At 36.0% G+C, this 24134-nt stretch overlaps 1 protein-coding gene across 3 annotated transcripts in view; it reads right to left on the bottom strand.

Moving 5' to 3' along the window:
* Positions 1 to 1144: 1144 nt before the first annotated feature.
* The window catches only part of TAF4B (TATA-box binding protein associated factor 4b), a 115708-nt gene continuing 92718 nt past the window's right edge, over positions 1145 to 24134 (bottom strand). For all 3 annotated transcript variants that reach the window (XM_059893709.1, XM_059893711.1, XM_059893710.1), the window contains 2 exons: positions 21996 to 22106; positions 1145 to 2616 (listed from right to left, as the gene is read on the bottom strand). In XM_059893709.1, coding sequence (XP_059749692.1) covers positions 2449 to 2616; positions 21996 to 22106 — 279 coding nt within the window. In that variant the 3' untranslated portion in view covers positions 1145 to 2448. The remainder of the gene's footprint in view (positions 2617 to 21995; positions 22107 to 24134) is intronic.

Here is a 24134-nt window from a genome sequence, read left to right as displayed (position 1 = left end):
GATAAAATGGTGAATTTTGTATGTAAAACATGCCTCAATAAAATTGCTTAAAAAACAGTAAATAGATGGAGAATTTCTGGCATTTTCCCCTTTTAGCGTTCATCACTTGAGATCAACACTGAAGGCAGAGTCTCACACTTCAATGCTTAAAGGGATCAGGCAAGGGAAAGTGAACTTAGGCTCCCACATCTAAAGTGGACAGCCACTGGTTGGCTCCAGCAGACTGTCACACGAACGGTACACCTAGTGACTCCAGATCTTCTAATTTTTCAAAAGAAGTGGAAATATAGATTTTTGTGAATTAAAATATCGGCAGCACCGTGTGAGTCACAGAGAACGCATTTAGAGATCAAATTGGCCCCAAGGCCATCATTTTGCAAACTGAGTGGAAGAATACCTTGGGTCCACTGTGTTTGTTCTTTTGTGTGTAAGATATACTTTAGGACACAAAGTTTAAAAATGTATATTAAGGATAAATTTTGAAAAACAATACCTTTGTAAGAAAACCTTGATGGGCAAGAGAAGCTTTTGTAATGAATATGTGTAGCTTTCATTGTGAGTCAAATACCATGCAGGTTTACAACTATTTCAAAGAAAGTGATACAGGAACTTGGATCTGAAGTGAGCTTCTGGAACCCAAATGCTCACACTCCAAAGTAACAATCCCAGCCAAGAAAGATCTACTGCCCAGCCCCCAGCTTCAGGGGCTAACTTCCAGAGATATTTCCAAAGTCAGTGACTGAGCAAAGTTATTCTTATAATAAAATAATTATTTTAATGAAGTATTTGAAATAATTTTAAACATCTGATCAATAAGATTACACACAAATATGGGAGTGTGCTGCACTTTACCAAAAAATAAAGCTAAGCATTTAAATATACAAAAACAACTTTAGGTATAGATCTCTTCTTAAAGGACTCTTTTAACATACACATAATTTATAGCATTTTTACATAATAACTTGCTGAAACAGAAAATGTGGCCAATTTGAAACTTACTACAGTATAGAATATGGCCATAACAGTCCCGACGGGAAGAACAGGATGAAGAATAACATACTTGAGGTTTTATTCCCCTGAATTCTTTTTCTAAGAAGCACAGCTTTCCCCACCCCCACCCCCCTTTTTTTTTTTCTTTAGCCTTCTTTGGAGGATTTACTCATTCTTTCTGTATGTGACTAACTACAGCTATTATTTTTCACCAGCTACGTACCACAAAAGTGGAATTAAAAAAAAAAAAAAAGAGGGTTTGCTTTGCAAAATGTCAGCTTCCTCCTCAAACAAGTATATATAACATGCTTCTCATAATATACGTAGAGCCAAGATCTCCAAGAGTAAGATGCTGACATTACCTTTTGAGTACAGAATCCAAAATGGAATCCCATTTTTAAAAATTTCTAATCATCAATTAGGATTTTTTTTAATGCAACAAGATGCTTAAAACTTAGGGTAACTAAAAGAGTTTATAAAACTATCCTTCTTGAGATTTAAAGCAATACACAAAACAAAGAATAACTTCTTCCTTTTGAAATACTATGATTTAAAATGTTTGATACGTTTTCCTTTTTGGTTGGGCTGTGATTTTTTTCCTGTCAACAAAACATGTACTGGGGGCTTCGGAGTTCCAATTCGACCACTGACCCCTCTTAGGTGTATACAGCATATTTCCTGTTTCATGATTCCGTTTTCATTTTTCCTCCATCGGTTTGGAGGCGATGCTCCATCATTCCTTTCTATACTCTCCATCTTTTCAACGAGGTATATCAGCACCTTCAATGTATATCATCCTTCCCTGACAAGGATGTCCCCTCACTTGGTATCAGAAGCAGCACCTGGTGGTGAGGTGAACCAGGGAACAGCAACCTCAGGCACAAACTATCCCCATTTGTCAACGTTTTAACAACAATGGGACTCAGCCGACAAAAGCCACCACTGGCCTTACCCTGTGGCTTGTCACCTTCAACCACAGAAGGCAACTGTCATAATTTGCTAAGCAACTTCTGATTCCAGCCCAGAAAGCCTAATGCTTTGAGTCAGGTTCCGTGTAGGGTGAAATACATAGTTTCCTGGTAAGTGGTGACCCTTCCTTTCTTCCCCCTGCATCTCAATGCAGGCTGTAGTAGGGAAAGACGCCTTACCTATTAACAGTTTGGCAAATGAAGCAGGGAGTAACAAACAGAGCCTTGCTGTAATTAAACACGTAGGTAGGCATATGCCTACTTCTGTGTAAATAAACCGTACTTCACAACCTATTTTTAGAAGCTGAATCCTAGTCATTAAGAACCTAATGGAATACATAAGATTTAGTAAAAGTATATAACTGTAAACAATGGTCTTCCCTATCGGTGATTATTTTCCAGAAACTGAAATTTCAGGACCATGTGACACCGCTCTTTATATGTCTTCTTTGGCAGTAAGTAGCAAGGATCTGGATGGAGAGGGCCGTGGTCACTTCAGAAGGGCCAGGTACAGAGCTCGGGAATACTTCATCTCCCTCTCCTGCTCCATACAGAAGATCAGGTCCCTGAGGCAGATTCTTGTGATTCTTGGGCGAAGCAACTGTTTGGTGGCTGTCAGGCTGGATGTCCCAGAAGCAAAAAGGTTGTCTTTAAAACCCTATACAAAGTAAAGGGAGAAGCAAGTTTAAAATAAACAATCTTTCATAAAGAGAGAACCTGTCAATTCAGCAAGAGCCTGCTAGCCTCTGGCCCCTGGGGTAGGTGCTGGAGGTAATAGCACGATGCAGCTTGTCCTCCAGCAGCCCAGGCTCTCGGAGGAGGCCCATGGTCAGCACACCTCGTTCATGGCCTCAGTCACTCTCTCTCACCTGGACCATGGCCACAGCCTTTTAACTGACTTCTCCACTTCACTCCGTTCTTTGCTGCATATCACAGGGCAGACTGTCCTCTTTAAAGGTCTTAGACAAAACTTTCGGGAGTGATGGCTGTGGTCATAATTCTGATTGTGGCGATGATTTCACAGGTGTGTATACATGTAAGAACCTGTCAGATTACACACTTTAAATGTGTGCGGTCTTTTGTTTGTCAATTATAAAAGTAAAAGTGAAAGCCTCACATGGTTCAGATCCCACCACTCCATGGTTCAAAAACCTTCAATGGTTCCTCTCTGTCCAGAGTAGCTACTTGAGCACTTATTATACTTTGAGAGCTACGTTAAGCACCTTCCACACATGATCTCTTTTCTTTCATACAACACTGCAGCACGTTACATGGGTGCTGTCCTCATTTATCAAGTGAGGAAACTGAGCTCAGACAGGTTAAAGCAACCTGTTTAAGGTCACACAGCAACACTGAGCTGGGACTCAACTTTTAATTTGATCTAAAGTGAATGCTCGCCGCATAGCACAGGGAGATCAGCTCGGTGCTTTGTGTCCACATAGAGGGGTGGGATAGGGAGGGTGGGAGGGAGACACAAGAGGGAGGAGATATGGGGATGTATGTATATGTATAGCTGATTCACTTTGTTATACAGCAGAAACTAACACACCATTGTAAAGCAATTATACTCCAATAAAGATGCTAAAAAAAAAATAATAAAGTGAATGCTCTTAGCTTGTTCTGTATTATACATCATATCAGGTACAAACTCATTACCTGGCTTCCCTTCAGCCTTACTTCCCATTGCAGAGATCAGCAAAAGGCCATTCCAGGCCAACCTACTCATCCTTTAAGACCCATTTCAAATGGGTCTACTTACCCTCCCCTTCCCCGTAAGAATTCTCACTGTGGTAATTATCTTACATTGTATTATAGTAATTTGTATACGCTACCACCACCAGCACATACCCACTAGACTGTAAGCTTTCTGAGGACAGGGACTATCATTTCTATACCTTCTATGGCTTAGCAAAGTATACAGAACAACACAGATTATCAGCAATATTTTCTCAATTGAATACACCGGTTTAAAACAGAACAACTAATACGAGTTCTAAATGTCATCCAAAATTGAATGAAACCCAATACTTCTGTATTAAGATATTAAGTTTCCTAAGTATCAATATGTCTATACACCACTATTTAAAAAAAAGATTTGGAAGAAGAAATAAAAATACAGAATACTCAGATATAGAATAATTTGGCAAAAATGAATCCTTTAATCTCCCATTCTTTTTTTTTTTTTTAACCATACTTTATTTCAAAAACATCTCAATTGAATTGGCAACCCTCCTTTCCCTACCCAAAAGACTTACACAAGGAAAGATATCTACCTAACACAGGAAGCGAATCTTCTGGTTCCATTACTATCTTTTTATAACCTTCAAATTTTAATTACTCCCTCTACATTTCTGGTTTTTTCTTCTTTTTGCTTTGTTTTAGTTTGATGGAGGGTAAGGAAATCCCCTTTAAGGTCTCCAAAACCCTATGGTCAAAACAAGTGAACTTAATTCCATACATGTTCACAGAATGACTGGGAGCACTTTACCTCACAGTCGAATAAAATTTCCTTCAAAGATACTACTCACTTTTGAAGGGATATGATATCACAATCCCACTTCTATACTCATTAATTAGGTCAGACTTATTCAAAAGCATCCATGAAGCAAATTTTGGAAAGTCCACGTTTTTAAAAAAAAAGGACAAAAAGACTAACTTAGAGGTGGTGTAACACAGATATAATCTTAACTCTTGTAAATTATCACCATCAAAATATTCTCATAAGATTTTTACAGAATGGGCCCACCAACTCAGCTTTGGAACACTGGATAAAAGGACAAATTAGGAAGAAAGTTAATATAACACGTCCCAGGCACTGAGCAGCAATTTTGCTGTATATAGGAGTTATCTATTTAAAACTACAGTATATTCAACTAGAGGCATTTTTCTTAGCCAAAAATTAGATATATTATGCTAAAGCTGAATCTAAACATGTTTATAGATCTTTCCTACCAAGTTAGCCAAAAATCACTCGTTTAGTGTTTTACATGAATTTTTAAATTAAATGGCTAGTTGGACATACTATATCTTGGCAATTTCATTTCCACGTAAATATCCAGAAATATGTCATGTCTTTTGATAAAAAGACATGTATGAGAATGTTTAGCACTACTATTCATAATGGCCCTAAGCTAGAAATGATCCAAACGCCCATTAAGAGCAGAATAAACTGTGGACTATTCATACAAATGGAATACTACACAGCAGTAACAAACTGAGTAACATGGACAAATGCCACAAAATGTTAAATGAAAGGATCCAGATGCAAAGGAATACATATGGTTTGATTCCATTTCGATAACGTTTAAAACAGGCAAAGCTATAGAAGTCAGGATAATGATTCCCCTTAAGGGAGAAGAGTGGTAACCAGAAGGGGATAGTAGAGGTTTTCTGGGATTCTGGTGATGTTCTCTTTCTTGACCTAAGTACTGTCTGCATAGGTGTGTTCGCGCTGTGAAAATTCAGTGAGCTTACTCATGATTTGTGTACTTTTCTGCATTGATGTCCTACTTCAATAAAAAAAATTAAACTGCTACCAAAAAAGTTTTGTGTAGGTAGGAAATACAAAGGGAAATGAAGAGGGAAAAGAGGAAAGAAGATAAGGCTAAATAGTTAAATAGAAAAAAATTATGGAGAACGAACCATCTGGGTAAGGAACAAAGGGGTCACAGTTCATGTCTGTCATGTGACAAGCCTGAAGGATCCCAGGGAAAGAGGCATATCACAGCTGCCAGCACAGGGTTGAAAAGGAGGTCATTCCAACAGGATGCAGCCGAAGGCCTGAGGCAATGTTATAAATGAAACAAACCCCAAGGGACATTCAGTAACCCAACAGAAATGTCTTTTATAATTCACAACTTTACGAATGTGACAGCATTCTCTTCCCCCAAATAGTGACTGGGTTGGAAAGTTAATCTTTGTTGAACTTAGATACAAATATACAGCATTTTTATTCCTATGCTTATGATTTGAAAAAATCCACAATCTGACTTTTCAGCTTCATACTGACCTGGCCAGAATAATCAGCCACATCTCAATTATCCATGGTAAAGCAGGTGGAACTCAGAGCCATAAAAATTCAAACCTGCCTTCACCATCAGTTTTTATTTTCTTCCTCACCAAGTCCTTTGCCCAAAGTCACCTAGGGCTGATTTCTGGTTACACTATACTGTCAGTGCCAAAGAACACAAATGTAGTTAGGAGACCATTTGTAAGAAGACAAAAAAAACCTGTTGGGACAATGTACTATTTGTTTCTGAAATAGAGGATTTTCCCAATCGACTTTCTACATGAAGATATTCCTTAACCTGAATTCTTCACTTAGATGAATAGAGGGTAAAATAGAAGATGGAATTCAATGAAGATGAAAGAAATAATTCACTTACTAAGTGTACAACAGATGTTTTTGGAAGCGTAACCGAACCTAAATGTAAACATTCTTCAACACCGCCAGGTCAAATTAAGTTAGCCCTCATTAATTTGTTCAATTGTATCACTAAACAAAGTTTCATATTTTTATAATGAAACTTCTGAGAAACCCTTTTGCTCTAATAAGGAAAACTTGAACACTGTCAGTTACCAATTTCAGAGCAATGACACCATTTTAAGGATGACACTAAGTAATTAAAAATAACCAATTATTCACATTTCCCCCCAACTTAATAGAGCAGGTGCTGTGAGGTAAAACTTTTAAAAGCGTCTCTACTTCTTTTTCCATGTTTCCTTAAATTATGTTACTGCTATACTAACTAGTTCATGCTAGCCCATGTACTGATTCCATTCAAAAGTTATCTGGGTTACTGGGTGCCTACTATGGGCAAAGGAATTGTTCTGGCAGCATAAGATATACAGGGGGACTGAATGGTGGTGAATACACGTTGTCTCCTCCATAAGGAAACTCAGACAAATTACTTAAGTCCTCTGTGCCTCAGTTTCCTAATCTGCAAAACAGGGACAGTAACCGGAATTATCTCACAGCGTTGGCCTGAGGATTAAATGAGAACAACGCCTGGCATACAGTACACAGTCTACAAATGTCATTTGTCAGTTGGGAGGCACTGAAGGTTTATAAACAGGAAACAGTATAATCCTAGTTCCAGATCTTTTTTTTCCATCCCCTAGATCTAATTAAAAGTTCCGGTCCATGCCCTATTCTCATAAATCCTGGCTAATTTAAATAATTTGTCCTGCCACGCTAACCTTGTCCCTCCTAGAGAAATTTTTAAATTTTAGTTGAGCTTTGAATGCTTAAAGCGAAAAAGTAAACTAATGGGCATTACAGACATATGGCAAATGGATGAGGGATGCATCCTGGGACAGGAAGGTTTTTCACAAGCTCCTCACATCAAACAGTGGAGGAGCAGCGCTGCGGCTTTACAGAACCAACCACACGTACAGTACCGTCTCCAGGAGCTGATGTCCATTCCTTCCATTCTAGTCCCTGAATCATAAGACCAAGAAAACACAAACGTGTCCCTGAATCTTAACAGTTAACCAGGAACGAGAGTGGGCATTTTAACCTCTAAAAGGCAAAGATCCATTATATTTCTCAGACTCTCTACTTGATTTATTCTAACCCCATGTCACCATGGCAGCTCTTAAGGGACGAATCAAGTCTCAAACTTTAAGGAAAAACAAGAACTAGATATAGGGCACAGGGGGTGGAAAGAAGATCTGGCTCCAGAACAAAAATCAAACATCTTCTAAGTCTTGGAAGCAAAGATAAATAAAAGTGCCCTGGATGCCTGGCCTTAGTGTAATAAGATCACTGAAAATCTACGTTCGAAAGACCTGAGCTTCTAGGCCGCAAGGGCAGCACAGAGCAGAAAATACTGAGTTGTGAGACTGCCTGCCCTCTGCTGGTCAACAAGCAGAATTTATGAAGTAACACATCCCTCACCTCTATCACCTTCATTGCATTCCTTTGAGTTATTTCAGAATACAGACAACCTTGCATATTAACTTCCACCCTAGAATTTTGTCACCTCTAAGTATCTGTTTTTCAACAGTCTTTATAGAAGTAATACGTCTAAATAGACTGATGTGACGTGTAATCGTGGGCTGTGAGTTCTAATTCTAGTTGTGTGATTATGAGAGTTGTGAAGACAATACTGGTTGTCCTATGCTAATGACCACTCGCGTCTTTATCTCCAAAAGAACACTTTCTTCAATTCTAGACCTCATTGTTCAATTTCCTAATAAAGTATGTAGCCTAAATTCAACATGTTTCAAATCATTACTCCTGCCTTTCTCCTCTTCTCTTTCTCATTTAAAGGAATGGTAATACCATTCACCTCCAATGCCTAAGCCAGAAAACTGGGTGTCATCCTCAACCCTTTCTTCTTCTAATCCCATCTATCACTTCTTATCAGGTCTACCTCTTTAATAGTTTCCAAATCATCTACATCCTTCTACATTTTCACTTCCATTATCTTCTGCCTAAGATGACTTCATGAACCTTCTAAGAAACTATTTCCAGTATTAATATTCTTCACACTGCTGTGAGAATGATCTTTCTAAAATAAGTAATCTAATAATACCGTTTTCCTGTTTAAATTGCTGTTTACTGTTTAAAATGCTCCAATGGCTAAAAATCTCCTCTAGGACCAAGTCCAAGTATTTAAGCATGACATATATAGTCAACCGTGAGCATACCAAAGCTTCTCCCCACATTCTCATCTCTCATTCCTTTCTTCCTATCTCAAACTATTGATCATGCCATAGAATGTTTTTTCCTCTTTGTTCCAGACAGTTAATTCTCTCCTCCTGGAACTCCTTCTCCAATCTCTCTGTCCTATCCTTATATCACATCACCCGACTAAGTTCTTTAGGACTCAACTCAGGTAACCTGTTTCCCCAATGCTACAAACACAGACTCACCCCAGGTCTAGATTAGGTGCAACTCCTGTGTATTTTAGCTGTACTCTGTACTTTACCGTCACATGTATTCAGCGCAATGCAACAACCTCTTTAACTTTCCCACTCACTGGAAAGGAAGGATTTTGTACCTGTGAATACTTTATATATATGGCACTAGCTGGTATCCAATCAACATTTGTAGTACAATTATGCATCAAGTGTCACCCAATATCATCAGTTATATGAATGACCAAATAGTGAAAATGAGCCATATTATGGGCTTTGGACATTTTAAATCAAGATCCTGCTGTCATTCTTAGCTTTAAGCCAAATAAATTTGGGAGAAAAGCTGAAAGGTAAAGTCCTTTGATGACTTGTTCCTCAGCATTACTCATCCCCACCAAGCTGCCACCAGATGGGATTTGCTCAAAACGCTTTTTTCTGCCACTTTCTCCAAACAGTGGGTAAGTGCTTCAACCCACCAAGTAATACAACACACAAGAACAGCAAATAACCAAATAAATCTCAATTCTGAAAAGCAGTAACTTACTGCAAGTTGAAAAGCCTGTGTCAGTAGGACTTTCCTCTTTATACTCTGGTAATTTTCTTTACCTTTAATTAAGACACAAACTCCTTCGAAAACTCAAGTAACCTATGTCCAGAACTAAGTTTTATCTATTATTTTATGATAACTTATTTAAAGGACCGCCAGTTAAAGATATTTCTCTCAGAGCCAACTTTAATTTTATCCTTGAAGGACTATAAATGTTAAAAAAAGCTACAACATCAGTAAGGATTGCTGTGCCTCACAACTAAAGGTAGATTTACCAGTATATTTAAATGTATTAATAGTAGCTTTAGGTTTGTTTAATTAAAACTCTGGTAATTCTGGAATTGATGAATTGCATATAGACTGATAGAAAATGATACTAGAAAGAAATATGAATTTACAGGAAAAATGAAAGAGCACTAGAAATGGTAAACATTAAAAAGCTGTTTTTATTTTCATAAGTTCTTTAAGAGATATATGACCAAGTGATAACAATGTACTATGGAGGTTAAAACATATGTATAAGTAAATAGGTGACAACAATAGCACAAAGGATGGGAGGGATTTGTATAATGGAATTATATAGTTAAAAGGTTTTTACATGATATGTGAAGTGGCATTAATTCAAGACTGAGTATAATCAGTTAAGGATACATATTGTACCTTTAAACAGATCTGTAAAGCAACCATTAAAAAAAAAAAAGAGGTACAGTTAAAAAGCCAAAAGAGGATATAGAATGGTATACTAAAACACTACTTGGTTAACTCAAAAGATGACAAGAAAGGAGAAACAAAAAAACAGAGGGACAAACAGAAAATAGCAAGATGGTAGACTCAAATCTAATCATAGTAATAATTGCATTAAATGTAAATGGACTAAACAGTCCAAATAAATTTTGGATACAAATCCAAAGCTCAATTACATGCTACTCATAAGAAACCAGCTTTAAATAAAGACACAGATAGGCTGGAAGTAAAAGAATGGAGAAATGATAAATCATGCTAATACTAAGCATAAGAAGTGCTGGTGTAGCTACAATAATATCAAAGTAAACTTTAAGACAAGGAATATTAGAAATGAGAACAATTTCACAATGACAAAAGGGGGCAATTCATCAAAAAGACATAATGTGTTTGCACTTAGTAAGACCATCAAATAAAAGAAGCAAAAATTGGGCTTCCCTGGTGGCACAGTGGTTGAGAATCTGCCTGCCAATGCAGGGGACACGGGTTTGAGCCCTGGTCTAGGAAGATCCCACATGCCGCAGAGCAACTAGGCCCATGAGCCACAACTACTGAGTCTGCGCCTCTGGAGCTTGTCCTCTGCAACAGGAGAGGCCATGACAGTGAGAGGCCCACGCACCGCAATGAAGAGTGGGTCCCGCTCGCTGCAACTAGAGAAAGCCCTTGCACGGAAACGAAGACCCAACACAGCCATAAATAAATAAATTAATTTAAAAAAAAAAATTTCAGCAACATTTAAAAAAAAAAAAAGAAGCAAAAATTGACAGGTAAATATAGACAAATGCACAATTATAGTTAAAAGAAAACAACTTATGGAATATTATTCAACCATAAATAGGAATGAAGTACTGACACATGCTACAATATGGATGGATCTTGAAAACATTATGCTAAGTCAAAGAAATTAGATACAAAAGGCCAAATATTGTATAATTCCTTTTATATGAATGCCTAGAATAGGTAAATCCATAGAGACAGATGATTGCACAGCTATGTGAATATACAGTTGTCCCTAGGTATATTGGTTCCAGGACCTCCCATGGATACCAGAACCTGTGGATGCTTAAGTCCCTTATATACAGTGGCATAGCATTTGCATATAACCTACACACATCCTCCTGCATACTTTAAATCATCACTAGATTACTTATAATACCTAATACAATGTAAATGCTATGTAAATAGTTGTCAGCACTTAGCAAATTCAAGTTTTGCTTTTTGGAACTTTCTGGAATTTTTTTCCCCCAATATTTTCAATCCATGGTTGGTTGAATCCATGGATGTGGAATCCAGCAGATATGGAGGGCCAACAGTACTGAATTGTACACTTTAAAATGATGAGGTATGGTGTGTGAATTTTATCTCAACAAAAATCCAAATAATGGCACAGTCTGGTAAGTCAAACAAACAAGTTCAAATAAACATTTCAAAAACAACTTATATTTATTCTTTTCAATACGCTCCACAATTCTTAGGGAAAAATGCATAAATAGGAATTCAACAACATACTCTAAATAGGTACTGCTGCAATGCTTAAGGCAGATACATTGTTTTCCATGTAAACCTGGATTTTCACTGGTAAGATTAGTTGAAAATCTGAACATTTTATTTCGGAATATTTCAGAGAGAAATTTACTGTCATTTAAACTACTGAATAATTTTATTGCTGATTTCTCCTCTCTTCTTTATTCTTGTGTATTTATGTCATTTTCACTCCTTTACTAACATTTAAGGGGGATTTGGGAAGGAGGGAAGATAAACCCATAATGTGCAATTCAACTTATTTCACAGGGGGTCCCTGAAGATAGCTGACAAGGTGTCAGACTTTAAATCTCTGGAAAATTTTAAAGATCCATCTAAAATTCAGATTTATGTTTAAGTCATTTACGAAAAAGAGGCATATTTATTTATGGAAGTGTGAGCAAAATAAAATGTGAAAAATATATCTCAAAACATAAAAAAGCTGCTTCTTTATCTAAAGTAATAATGCTCTAAATTCTAATGAATCTACATGATATTTATAGAAAGTGTTAGATGACAACAAATCTGTTGAAATCTCTAATTCTGTTTGTCCCCTAGTAGATTTTAAGCTGCTGCGTTTCCTCAAATCATTTCAGGCTTAATATTTCAATTATAATCTACTCAGATCCTCAAATAATGAAAACTAGTAAATACGGTAAACAAAATGACATCTATGTAAGATCGATCATTCAAATACCCATAAGAATTCAACTCAGTTCTCTATTTCAAAATACACACATTTCTAAGTTATGGGGAAAAAAAAGTCCATAAATAATTTTAATGCTTAAATAAAAATTTTAAAACCCAAGTATCTCCCTCATAAGGTATTTTAGAGGTTTTTCACACTTCTACACCATGTTTCCATACAGAAATAGAACCTTAACCTTTGAAGAGGACACATAGAAATGGTAGAGATACAATAAAGGAAAAATTGTAGCGACTAGAATATTTTTAAATGACTGATCACATCTGTTGCTAAAAGGGAATGGGAAAACAGGCATTCACACAGTGGTGGAAACTGGCACAAAGTTTTTGGAAAGTATTATGGAAATATCTATTAAAATTTAAGATGTGCATACCCTTTGACCCAGAAGTTCCATTTCTAGAAATCAATTCGGCAAAATAAATGGGTACATGAAGATAGAGGATGCTAACTGTTTATAATAAACCAATGAAAATATTCTAAATGTCTATCAGTGGATCATAGAATTACGGCACAAAAGTATGTACCAGTATGGAAAAATGTCCAAGATGCAGTGCTTCACAAATTGTAAAACACTACTTTTAGGATGATCTCATTATAGTAATTAAGAGCACAGACACACCCCGATGAAGAGTGGCTCCCGCTTGCCGCAACTAGAGAAAGCCCTCGCACAGAAACGAAGACCCAACACAGCCATGAATAAATAAATAAATAATTCCCATTAAAGAAAAAAAAAGATTAAAAAAAATTAAAAAAAAAAAAAAAAGCACAGACAAACACCAAATTCTCTGGACATGTATCTGGGCTTCTCCACTTACTAACTGTGGAACTCTGGAAAAGTAATCTTCCCTATACCTCAACTTTTTCATTTAGGGAAAATAATAGTATGATTTTACAAAGGAGTTACAAGGACTCACCAAGATAATACATTCTAAGTGCTTGCTAAAAGTAAACTATTATTATATATGCAATTGTAAATATATATATATTTGATTATATTAGGTAGAATTATATAAAATTGCCAATACTTGATAGTTTTCCACCTATGAAAACGGCAAGTTCATATGGTTTAACCTAATACATGCATGGATATTTTTGGAAAGGATAACCCAAGAAACTTAAGAGCTGTTTGTAATACTCTTTTATACTATTTTGACATTTTCAACATGATCAGAGTTAACAAACACTCTTCTCTCCCAAATAAAAAGCTATCTACTCTATTCCCCTTGCTTACGCAGTACTATCTTAAAAGTATAACAGACATTTTTCTTCCCCCCAAAATCAATAATCATTTGTTGAATGTATAATCTACCTTCTGATAGTACTCTTCTAGAAACTGAGTCTTCTTCATTTCAGAGAAATTTAGACTTCATAAGAAACTTGCAAGCATTGGAAAGGATCTTACCATACCTAGGTAAATTCATACCAGTTTAAACAATGGAAGAAAGTTATCACTGAAATCTATTCTAAATATTATATTCCAAAGAGCTTTGATTTTAATAATTCTATACAACTATCCTTATATAAAGGTGGGTGGGAAGAGAGAAGAAAAGTCAAGAAATAAGAACAAAATAATATTTTCTGACAGGTACAAAGAAACGTGTGGGGGAGTCTGTGTTTGAGACCACCACGTGTCTAGTGCTTTGGAAGCCCTAGCCTGCTCCATGTTGAAGATTCTTGGAAAAGCAATAATGGGGGAAATAATTAAGTCCAGAAATTCCCTAATCATCTTCCTCTGAAGAAGACAAAGCAATGGAATCCATCTTACCCTGCCTCCTGATATTTCCTCTTATCTGATACAGACACACGCAAACCAGCAAAGTTCCATCCGTTCTTGGACAGAACACTCTCTGGTACCATCACTGCCTTTCCAGGACATCCCACCTTCCCCAGACTTCATTTTTGTCTATGAGCAGGAAGCTAATGCTGAGTGCTTGTTTTAAAAAACAGGTACATCATTACCTGTCACTTAACTCGCTAACTTCCACTTCCTTGAAGGGGCGCACCACCAAAGAACAGAAATAATGGGAGAGGGACAGAGAATACTGTTGTTACGATTAGCATGGAGTGAAAAAAAATGGCTACCCACCACACAGACTTCTTCAGCATCTCAGAGATAGTTCTTGGACTCCAGTAAGCAATTCTTTTCCTGAATGCTCAAAGACATCCTAAGACACTGAGGATATAGTATTAAATCATGAGGACAGGCAAATGTTTGTGCTACTATGACTCTGGTAAATTTTTTCTCAGATATATTCAAATCAGTAGAATGCTCAGGTGATTTCTGGCTGTCTATGAAGTAACTACAATTATTTTTCTTTTTCTTAAGAATAAAATTATAACAGCTCAAGAAAAAAATTTTTTTCAAAACACAATGCGTTTTATTACTTTTTACACTGCTTCAGCACTGCTTCATAGTAACTTGTGATTTTTTCTTCAAACAATTTCAGTTTAGTTTCTAAAAAAAAAAGCTTTATTTCCCACCTGATTTTCAAAGTTGTATACTAGGTGCCAAAAAATTCACATAAATGAATTTTCAAACCCTAAGATATCTTTAACCTAAAACAGGTTAGGCCCTAATGGTGTACTTTGCCCTTCAGAGGACTAGGTGTCTAGCAGAGTAGAGACATTCTGTGTTTTAGGGCACCTACACACAGGCTAAAATAACAAAGAAAACATATGGGAAGATTCTTAAAGCTCTTTTGTTTCCTTTATAGCAACATCATTTATTTCTTTATCCTGATTTTTTTATTGCAGTTTGCCCACAGTCTTCTGAAAACTGCCTTCCCTCTCCCTGCCCTGTCCCCCCAAAATCAAAGTACTCTAATACTTTAAACATCAAATTGGAGCTAAAGGGAAAGGTAAGCTGCTACAATAGATACTATCACAAGATCCTCAAGTTCTATATAGAGACGTTCTAATAATATCTATAGCAAACTGCTGTGGAACACTATTTGAGGTACAGGATTTTTTCAAAAGTTCATCTCTAAATACATGTAAAAATTAATGAAACTTTCTCAGAAATCACTCTTCTGTAAGCTATAGCATGAAATATTCTTGCCAGTGGAATTCAACACATTATTCTAAAATGGTCCTTTCTCACCTTCTTAAGCCTACTCATAAAATACTGCAATGGGATCACTTCTATTATTAATGTTATAGTGAGACCACTAAACATAAATGGTTAAGAATATAGATTTAGGGTTCTGCAGTAGAATCATTTTATAGGTTCTATCCAAATAATATTTGCTTGGCTAATAATATTTAAAGAATGCTTGGTTTAAAAATATTTACAAGTATGCCTAACTGAAGTGCCTTGTTTTCAAGGTATGCAAATTTAAAAAGTACAATAAAGAAGAAATGAATTTTAGGAATGCACCTTTAATTGTAGGGAGATATAGCAAAATTGTTATCAATATCTGACATTTATCTCTGAATTAGAATTCAACTGTGGAAAAAAATATGTTTGTCTGAAAGCAATTCTGATTCAATCAAATTTTCTATTTATTGCTAAGAAACGTTTCAAAAAAACCCCTTCTCCTCATTATCTTCCTCTAAAATTCTTACAGTTTTACAGGGTAGTACTTTAACCTGCTTCTAGATAGAAAGGAAATACACTTATCTATATAGTAATAATTTCTTTGTTTGGGTTAGCAAATGAACACTGTTTTAAGCAACACATACTAGGCATATCAATACTATAAGCATCATGTAGTTGATCTGGCACTGTTACCACTTAATTTTAAAAGAAATATCAGCATTTTCAAGCCAATATGTTATAAGGTTAAAATAAAACGTATCTTTATTTTCAATAAAATAAAGAAATATTGCTATGATGGTTGGCTCATTAAGTTAGGTGAACTATTTGAAAGTATTGCTAACAGAGAAAAGATAGATCCTTTCTAATCCAAGAACCTAAAATTAATGCAGGAAGTAAAGTTATTAATGACTTAACATTCCAAAGAACCCCAAACACATCACCTCAGCAGTATACATACATGACACACACATGCAAACACTCTAAATCTTTAAGTAGGTTCTAGATTACTGCATAGCTATCTGTACAGCCTATGTTAATTTAAGAACTAATTTCATATGCATATATTCTGATATGTAACTTCAACACACAGCAGTAAATTAAGGACAAATTAAATACTCCAAAGTAGTAAATTTTAAGTTTCCCCCCCTTAAAGCCAACAGGCTTATGAAACAAATAATTTGGTTCTAAATGATAATTGGTACTTGTTGCTTTTTGCCAGGTTAACATGAGGAGACAGGAGCTGATGCTATTCAACTCTACCAAGACTTCTGAGAATATCAATGTAAATCTACACAGAGGATAGTTTAATATATAAATTGTACAACTAGAAAGATTTTTTTAAAGGATAAGAGCCAGTTTTGCTTTGTTTTACATAATAGAAAAAAATACTAAAGGAAGAAGGTCTAAAACTAATTTCTCCAAATTTATTATTGTTGATTTATCAACAAAAATGATAATCTATGGGGGCTTCCCTGGTGGCGCAGTGGTTGGGAGTCTGCCTGCCAATGCAGGAGACACGGGTTTGAGCCCTGGTCTGGGAAGATCCCACATGCCGCGGAGCGACTAAGCCCGTGAGCCACAATTGCTGAGCCTGCGCGTCTGGAGCCTGTGCTCCGCAACGGGGGAGGCCACGATAGTGAGAGGCCTGCGCACCGCGATGAAGAGTGGCCCCTGCTTGCCGCGACTAGAGAAAGCCCTCGCACAGAAACGAAGACCCAACACAGCCATAAATAAATAAATAAATAAAATTAAAAAAAAAAAAAAATGATAATCTATGAATGCTGAATGTTCTAAGTTTAATTCTCTGAATTTTACATTTTTTAAAATCACCGTTTTATGCAATCTTCCAAACTGAAACCTCTTCCCTTCAGTACTAAAAACCTGCATTTGAACTAAGGAATTTACTCTTCAAAGAGCAAGACTCTACCTCACTCCCCTCTGGGTTTATATGCTTATTCTAGTAAATTCAAATCAAACAGGTAAGATTTCAGGTTCTCATCTATAAAGAAAGAGGCAGACAAAAAGTAGACCCTCAGTTTTCAAGGTATAGAATATTAAAAATCTAAATGGTTTCATACATCAATTTTGTGTTATTTGTGAGAGAACAAAAAAACTGAATCGTTAAAGGGTTTTTAACAATCCTGATTCATGCAATTTAAGTGATTGGAGGGGCAAATCAATCAGCACTATATGTAAACACTGAAAGAGCATACAGCAGGGTTCTCTCCAGTTTCCCATTTTTCAAAGAAAATTACCTTTGAAGTTAAAACACCATGAATAAAAATCAACAAAAAAAATAGTTTTCAGCTAATTTCAAATAAGGATTGTACTAAAATGTCATCAACTCATTAAAGAAATGGATATTTTCAATTCAGGTTGGCATTACTTAAAAGTACTCGCTGTTATAATTCAGTAAAAGTCTGACAACGATCAAAGTTTAAAGTCCAGGAATAAAGGGGAAAACATACAGGCCTAAGTTCTCAAAACTGAAGAAGCACCAAGCAAACACACACTTCAGTATATTTATAGCCACGTTAGAACACATCTGTTTTGAAATTTTAAAATTAAATAAGCTTATATTTTAATGCTAATAGATAAATCATATAAACTGATTTTTTTTAATCACTGTTTTGAACATCAACAGTACATTTCATTTTCCCCCCGTAAACTATGGACTTTCTCAGATTCAAACATACAATCGATGAAAAATTCTTTAAAATCTCTGATTATTAGAAACCAGGGAACATTTAATGTTTCTGAGATTTGTGACAAACTCAAATGAGACATAAAAATGAAGCTTTGAAGAGATTAATGATTAACAGTTCAAATTCACTATGGATCATTAATACTACTTATAAAATTCTATTAAAAGCTAAAATAATGGTACTATTACTATGATGACAAAGACGACAATTTATTAGGCCTGTACTTGAGGCCAGGAACTAATTAAGCACTTTACATAATCCAATCCTTAAAGCATTATAAGGCGGGTATTATACCCATATTCCAGTTGGGGATAATTGAGGTAAGAGGTTTAAAGAACTTGTCAAAGGTTACAAAACTTAATGGTCAAGAACCAAACCCAGATTTGACTGAGTCCAAACTATTAGGTACTTACCCACGTGCTATGACGCTTCCCCACGAAGCAAACATTTAACAGAATTTGTTGTATAAAGCTACCATTATCAAAAAGTAGGGCAGGAACTTAGACATCCCTGTAGCTCTTTCTCAAAGGAGTTATAATATTATAAAGAATAACTTTATGTGGATGACAAAAAAATTACAAGTAACTGTTCTTGCCAAAAAGAAAGAAGTATGCTAACTAGGCCATATTTATAGGAATATGCTTAATGATGAAATAGCATGCCCCACTTTTAATAAAATATTTACACACATCTACACACGAGGTAAATAGACCAAAAATAAAGGGCAGTGGGTTGTCCTGTGCTAGAGAAGTAGGAACATAAAAAACTCTACTGGGGGGGGCTTCCGTGGTGGTGCAGCGGTTGAGAGTCCGCCTGCCAATGCAGGGGACACGGGTTTGAGCCCTGGTCCGGGAAGATCCCACATGCCGCGGAGCAACTGGGCCCGTGAGCCACAACTACTGAGCCTGCGCGTCTGGAGCCTGTGCTCCACAACAAGAGAGGCCGCGATAGTGATAGGCCCGCGCACCACGATGAAGAGTGGCCCCCGCTTGCCGCAACTAGAGAAAGCCCTCGCATAGAAACAAAGACCCAACACAGCCAAAAATAAATAAATAAATTTATTTTAAAAAACCCTGATACTATTCTCCCCACTTTAAAAAAAAACAAACAAAAAAACTCTACTGGACTAGTTTTACCATATTTTAAAATATACTAAGATTTGGAACCTTGAGGTCACAAAAAGACAAATACTAAATGATTCCACTTAACATGAGCTATCTAAGTAGTCAAATTCATAGAATCAAAGTAGAATGGTGGTTACCAGGGACTGGGAAAAGGGAAGATGGGGAGTTGTTTAATGGGTACAGAGTTTCAATTTTGCAAGATGAAAAAGTTCTGGAGATGTGGTGCATAACAATGTGAATATGCTTAACACTACTGAACTGTACACTTAACAATGGTTAAGATGGTTAAAAAAGATTTGGTACTAATACATAAATAGCCATAAACAGACATACATCAGTAGACTGGTCCTGCTGCACTTATATGGTAGTTGCTAGTCACATGTGACTATTAAAATTTACATTAATTAAAAAAAATTACAACTATTTCCTCAATCTCACTAGCCACAGCTCAACTGCTCAACAGCCATATGTAGTTGCTGAGGACAGCACAGACACAGCACATTCTCATCACAGACAGTTCTACTAGCTAGCACTGGGTCAGAGTATACAGAAACAGACTCAAATACATACGGGAATTTGTATTTGACACAAAATTGTGATAAAGGTGGCATTTCAAATCAGTGGGGAAAGAATCATTGAGTAAATAGTGTTGGGACAATCTGCTAGCCTGGGGGAGAATGAGGGGGGAGTAATGGTAAATCCAGATCTCAACTCTTATTCAAAACAAATTCTGAATGAACCAAAGATTTATACTTAAAATCTGAAATGATAAAAGTACTAACACATGAGTCTAATTATTAAGAAAGGGCTTTCCAAACACCATAGAACCCCAGAAGGACAAAAGCAGAAGACTGATTTTTTTTTTTTTTAATTTAAGAAAATACAAACTTTTAGATGAATAACGCCCAGACAAACTGAAAGGAAAGTGGAGGGAGGTATGGAGTGTTCCATTTTCTTAATCTATTAAAAAATATAACGCAGTGGGGAAAAGGTAAATTGAAAGTGCCAATATACACATGAAAAAATTGCTTAATTGCACTCATAATTTAAACACTCTATTAAAAATTGCATTTTCAACCCTCAGATGGCAAAGAGAATCCCCAGTGTTAAATGAGAGTGTGAGAAAACAGGCACTAATGGATGTAAAACCTGATACAACTCATTCAGGGGGTAATTTAAAAATATTTATCAAAAATGAAAAGCAACAAATAATATTTATGGGTAAAATGATATTGAGTCTAGGATTGACTTTAAAATAACCTGAGGAGTGAAAAACTTACCGGAGAAGGTTGGTGTAGATATAAATAAAACAAAATTAGGCATAAATTGATAGTAGTTGCAGCAGGATGGTAGGTGTGTAGGGGATTCATTATACTACTCTAGCTTTGAGTATGTTTGAATTTTTCCAAAAAGGTTTTCCTATTAATGCACACCCTTTAACCCAGGAATTCCATTTCTAAGTATTTAGTCTATAGTTACAGTGGACAAGCACACAACAAGGTAAGTACAAGGATGTTCTCGGAGGCAATAAAAGCAAAAACCCAGAAACAACCTAAATTTCCATTACAGAACTGGTTGAATACATTATTTATCTAAACACAGTAACGTTATATACCTTTAAAAAGTATGGAGGTAAATTATATGAGAGAGATTACGGAAAAGGGGAAAAGAATCAAGAGCAGAACAATAGACACAGTTTGACTGCATTTAGTAAAAACAAAATCAAATGTGGATTTGTGAAGGCATATGAGATACATGCCCATATTCACAACGAATTCTAGAAGGATATGTGAGAATCTTAATGGTGGTTACATCTGGCTGGGCAGGAGATGGGGGACTAGAAATCTGTGAGGAGGAAACATTTACTTTTTTCAAACATTTTTATACTATGAATTCTTTTTGCATGTGAACATATTGCATCCATTACACTTTTATTAATAAAAAGAACTAGACGTTTTAAATCCTTCTTCTACTGAGATGACTGTCATTCATTTAGGAAATATCAATGTTTAGGGTCAGCACTGGGAGGATCTTGCCTCAAAGCACATTGAAGTTTTACAGAGCACAACAGAGGAGCCGCGGTTCCTTTGCTGCTGACCTAGCTCAGGGCTCTTATCGAACCTGTATCTCAGCCCTGATGACCGATCTGAACATCTATCACTACAGCAAATAATTACCCTAAAGACGTAAGTAAGATCCTTCCTTGGTGTTAATCAAACATTAATGATATTTATTGAATATGTATGTGCCTGGTCCTGTGGGAGATACAAAGGAAAAGGATTATAGTCTTGCTCAAGAAATTCATAATCTCACAGAAGAGAAAACACGCACGCGAGGAGCAGAGAATGATTAATGCCGTGCAAACACATTATGTGCTGAGAAAAGGAGAAGTCAGTGTGGGTATGTAGAGTCAAGGTTCATGATAGAAATGAGAGGGCAGACTTGATTTTAACAGATGAGCTGGATTTAGATACACAGAGGGGAGAAAATTACATAAAACTGCCTGAAAGAGTGCACAGAAGAAACTGAGATAGTTGAGATTCAGTATGACTAGAGATGGGGGATAGGAAAAAGTATAAAATAAGTAATTAGTAGGAGTAAAGTTCAAGGTGATATATATTTTTAAAAACAAGCAAAAATTAAGATTTTATAAAAGAGGCAAAGGAGAGTTTTAACAAGTATTTGACAGCAATAGTGTGCAAGGCAGAGTAAATTATTTGCATTCTTTGCTTCCTTTAGGCTTGCTTTTTTGACATGAAAAATAAAATAACAAACAAACATTATTTCAATACCTCACTTCCAGACCCGGATTCTAGTGGTCTCTTCTTCCTTGGTCCAATAGCTGCAAGAGCTGTGAGATTAGCATCTCTATGCTGTATCTGCGCGAGCTCCAACTGTTGTAACTAGAAGATGGAATAAAAAAAAAAAAAATCAGTGTTTACACACAGTGATGCTCAAAGGGGGAAAGAAACTGATCACTAAGCCCACTGTTCTGTTCTTTACCAAATATGTGACAGTGTAAAATAAATATCAGATTTCCCTAACAGCCAACGGTACATCATTTCTTGATTCCTTTCCTCTAACAAACTCTTTATTCCTGAATCTCTAAATAGAAGAGGCAGAATTTAGGTAAGGAAGAAGTATGGAATAGAAGAAAAAGAAGAAAAGAAACACCCCTAGAGCTTAAGCTCTCCGTAGTTTAAGCACAGGTTAAGAAATGCCTGAAGAATAAGTTGAACGGTAAATTGGAGGGGAAGTGGCCAAAATATAGTCAAACTTTTTGGAATAACAGAGAATTACAGTTGGCCCTTGAACAACAAATGTGGGGGGGTAGAGGCGCGGACCCTCTATGAAGTAGAAAGTTCACATGTAACTTATCGTTGGCTCTCCACATCCGAGTTTCCTCCATATCCACGTATCTGCATCCATTAATTCAACCAACTGCAAATCGTGTAGCACTGTAGTAGGTACTTAGTGAACAAAATATGCATATAAATGAACCCACGCAGTTCAAACCTGTGTTGTTCAAAGGTCAACGGTACTTAAAAATAGTTTCTGTATATTATAGGAAACAGTTCTATGCTGTATGATTTACAAAGCACTTCCTTAAAATTAACTCATTTAACTCTTACAACGACACTGAAAGGTATATATTAATTGCTATAATAACATGAAAATTATACATATATGTTTTTTTAAAATAACTAAGGGAGAAAGTGAGGTTTTAAGAGATTGGGAAAACTTCATAAAGGTCACACAAATAATAAGTAGTAGAAACAGAACTCAGAGCCAAGTGTTCTCATTATAAACCTTTTCAATATATCACACTTTCTTATGGATTTACTCTGTATCTATCCTCATGTCAACAATTGAAAGTGAGTTAGTATTGTTTTGTTGTACAGCTTTCATTATGCCTAACCCACAATGACCAAATCTACAAGGTATAATTTTTTAGTATTTGGGCACTAAACTATTCAGGGGTACCCATCAAAGATGCCTCATTAAGGTAGATAAATTTAAGATACTAAAATTGGGAAATAAATGCATGAAACATAGCATCATTTCACCAAGGCAAGTAAGTGTCAAATGGTGTTCTTTAAAAAAACAAGATGAAGAAGTCAAAATACAATATCACTACACAGGTCCTTAAGCTTTTCTGGAAAAGGAGGCAGGTTTAATTCCCACTGACATCTTATTACTGTGGAGAAGAAGGAAGAAAGAACCTGGCACTGGTTGCTAGATAAATATTCAAACAAGATCAGACTCCCCAAGATAGTCAACTGTAAGTAACCTACTGGGGAACCATAAATGTATCCTGAGAATATTTTTCTAAAAGAACACTAACTAAAATTTTAACATTAAAAAAAAAAAAAGCCTGGATGAAAGCAGCAAACAATTTATGATGAAATAGGCAGTCTCAGAGAGACACAAAGTAAAGATCACTTCAAATTATTTTATAATATCACAGGAAAGACAAAGAATAAGCCACAGGTAACTGAATCCAGCAAAGCAGAAAACTCTTAACTAAAGAAAATGAACTAGGAACCATTTTCCATTTGTTCCCCAAATTACAGGGCAGAAATCCTTCATTTAAATTGTGTATTTACTTACATATAAATTGCTAGAAAACTATTTTCAGGAGTTATAAACCATCTTTTGTTAATGCTGGCCTTTTAAATAAAATATATAGTTTTAGAGTCTGATGCTGTCACAACATAGAACTTGTAGGTGACAAAATATAATTTTAATTAATCTACCCTGCAGCACAAATCAAACAACAAGCTATATTTTAGTCTTTCCCTGTAGAGAAGTGGCATCTGCACAATAGTCACATCAAATAAATAGTTTTAAAATTTACCTCTGTCATCAAATTCCGCTACCTATATAGTAAAATACTTTCTCCCACTCTGCAAATTACACTTTGGTTTTCA

The sequence above is a fragment of the Balaenoptera ricei genome, chromosome 14, assembly GCF_028023285.1.
Source record: "Balaenoptera ricei isolate mBalRic1 chromosome 14, mBalRic1.hap2, whole genome shotgun sequence".
NCBI lineage: Eukaryota > Metazoa > Chordata > Mammalia > Artiodactyla > Balaenopteridae > Balaenoptera > Balaenoptera ricei.
Note: the sequence above shows the minus strand (reverse complement) of the source record. Positions and strands in the feature narration are given on the sequence as shown.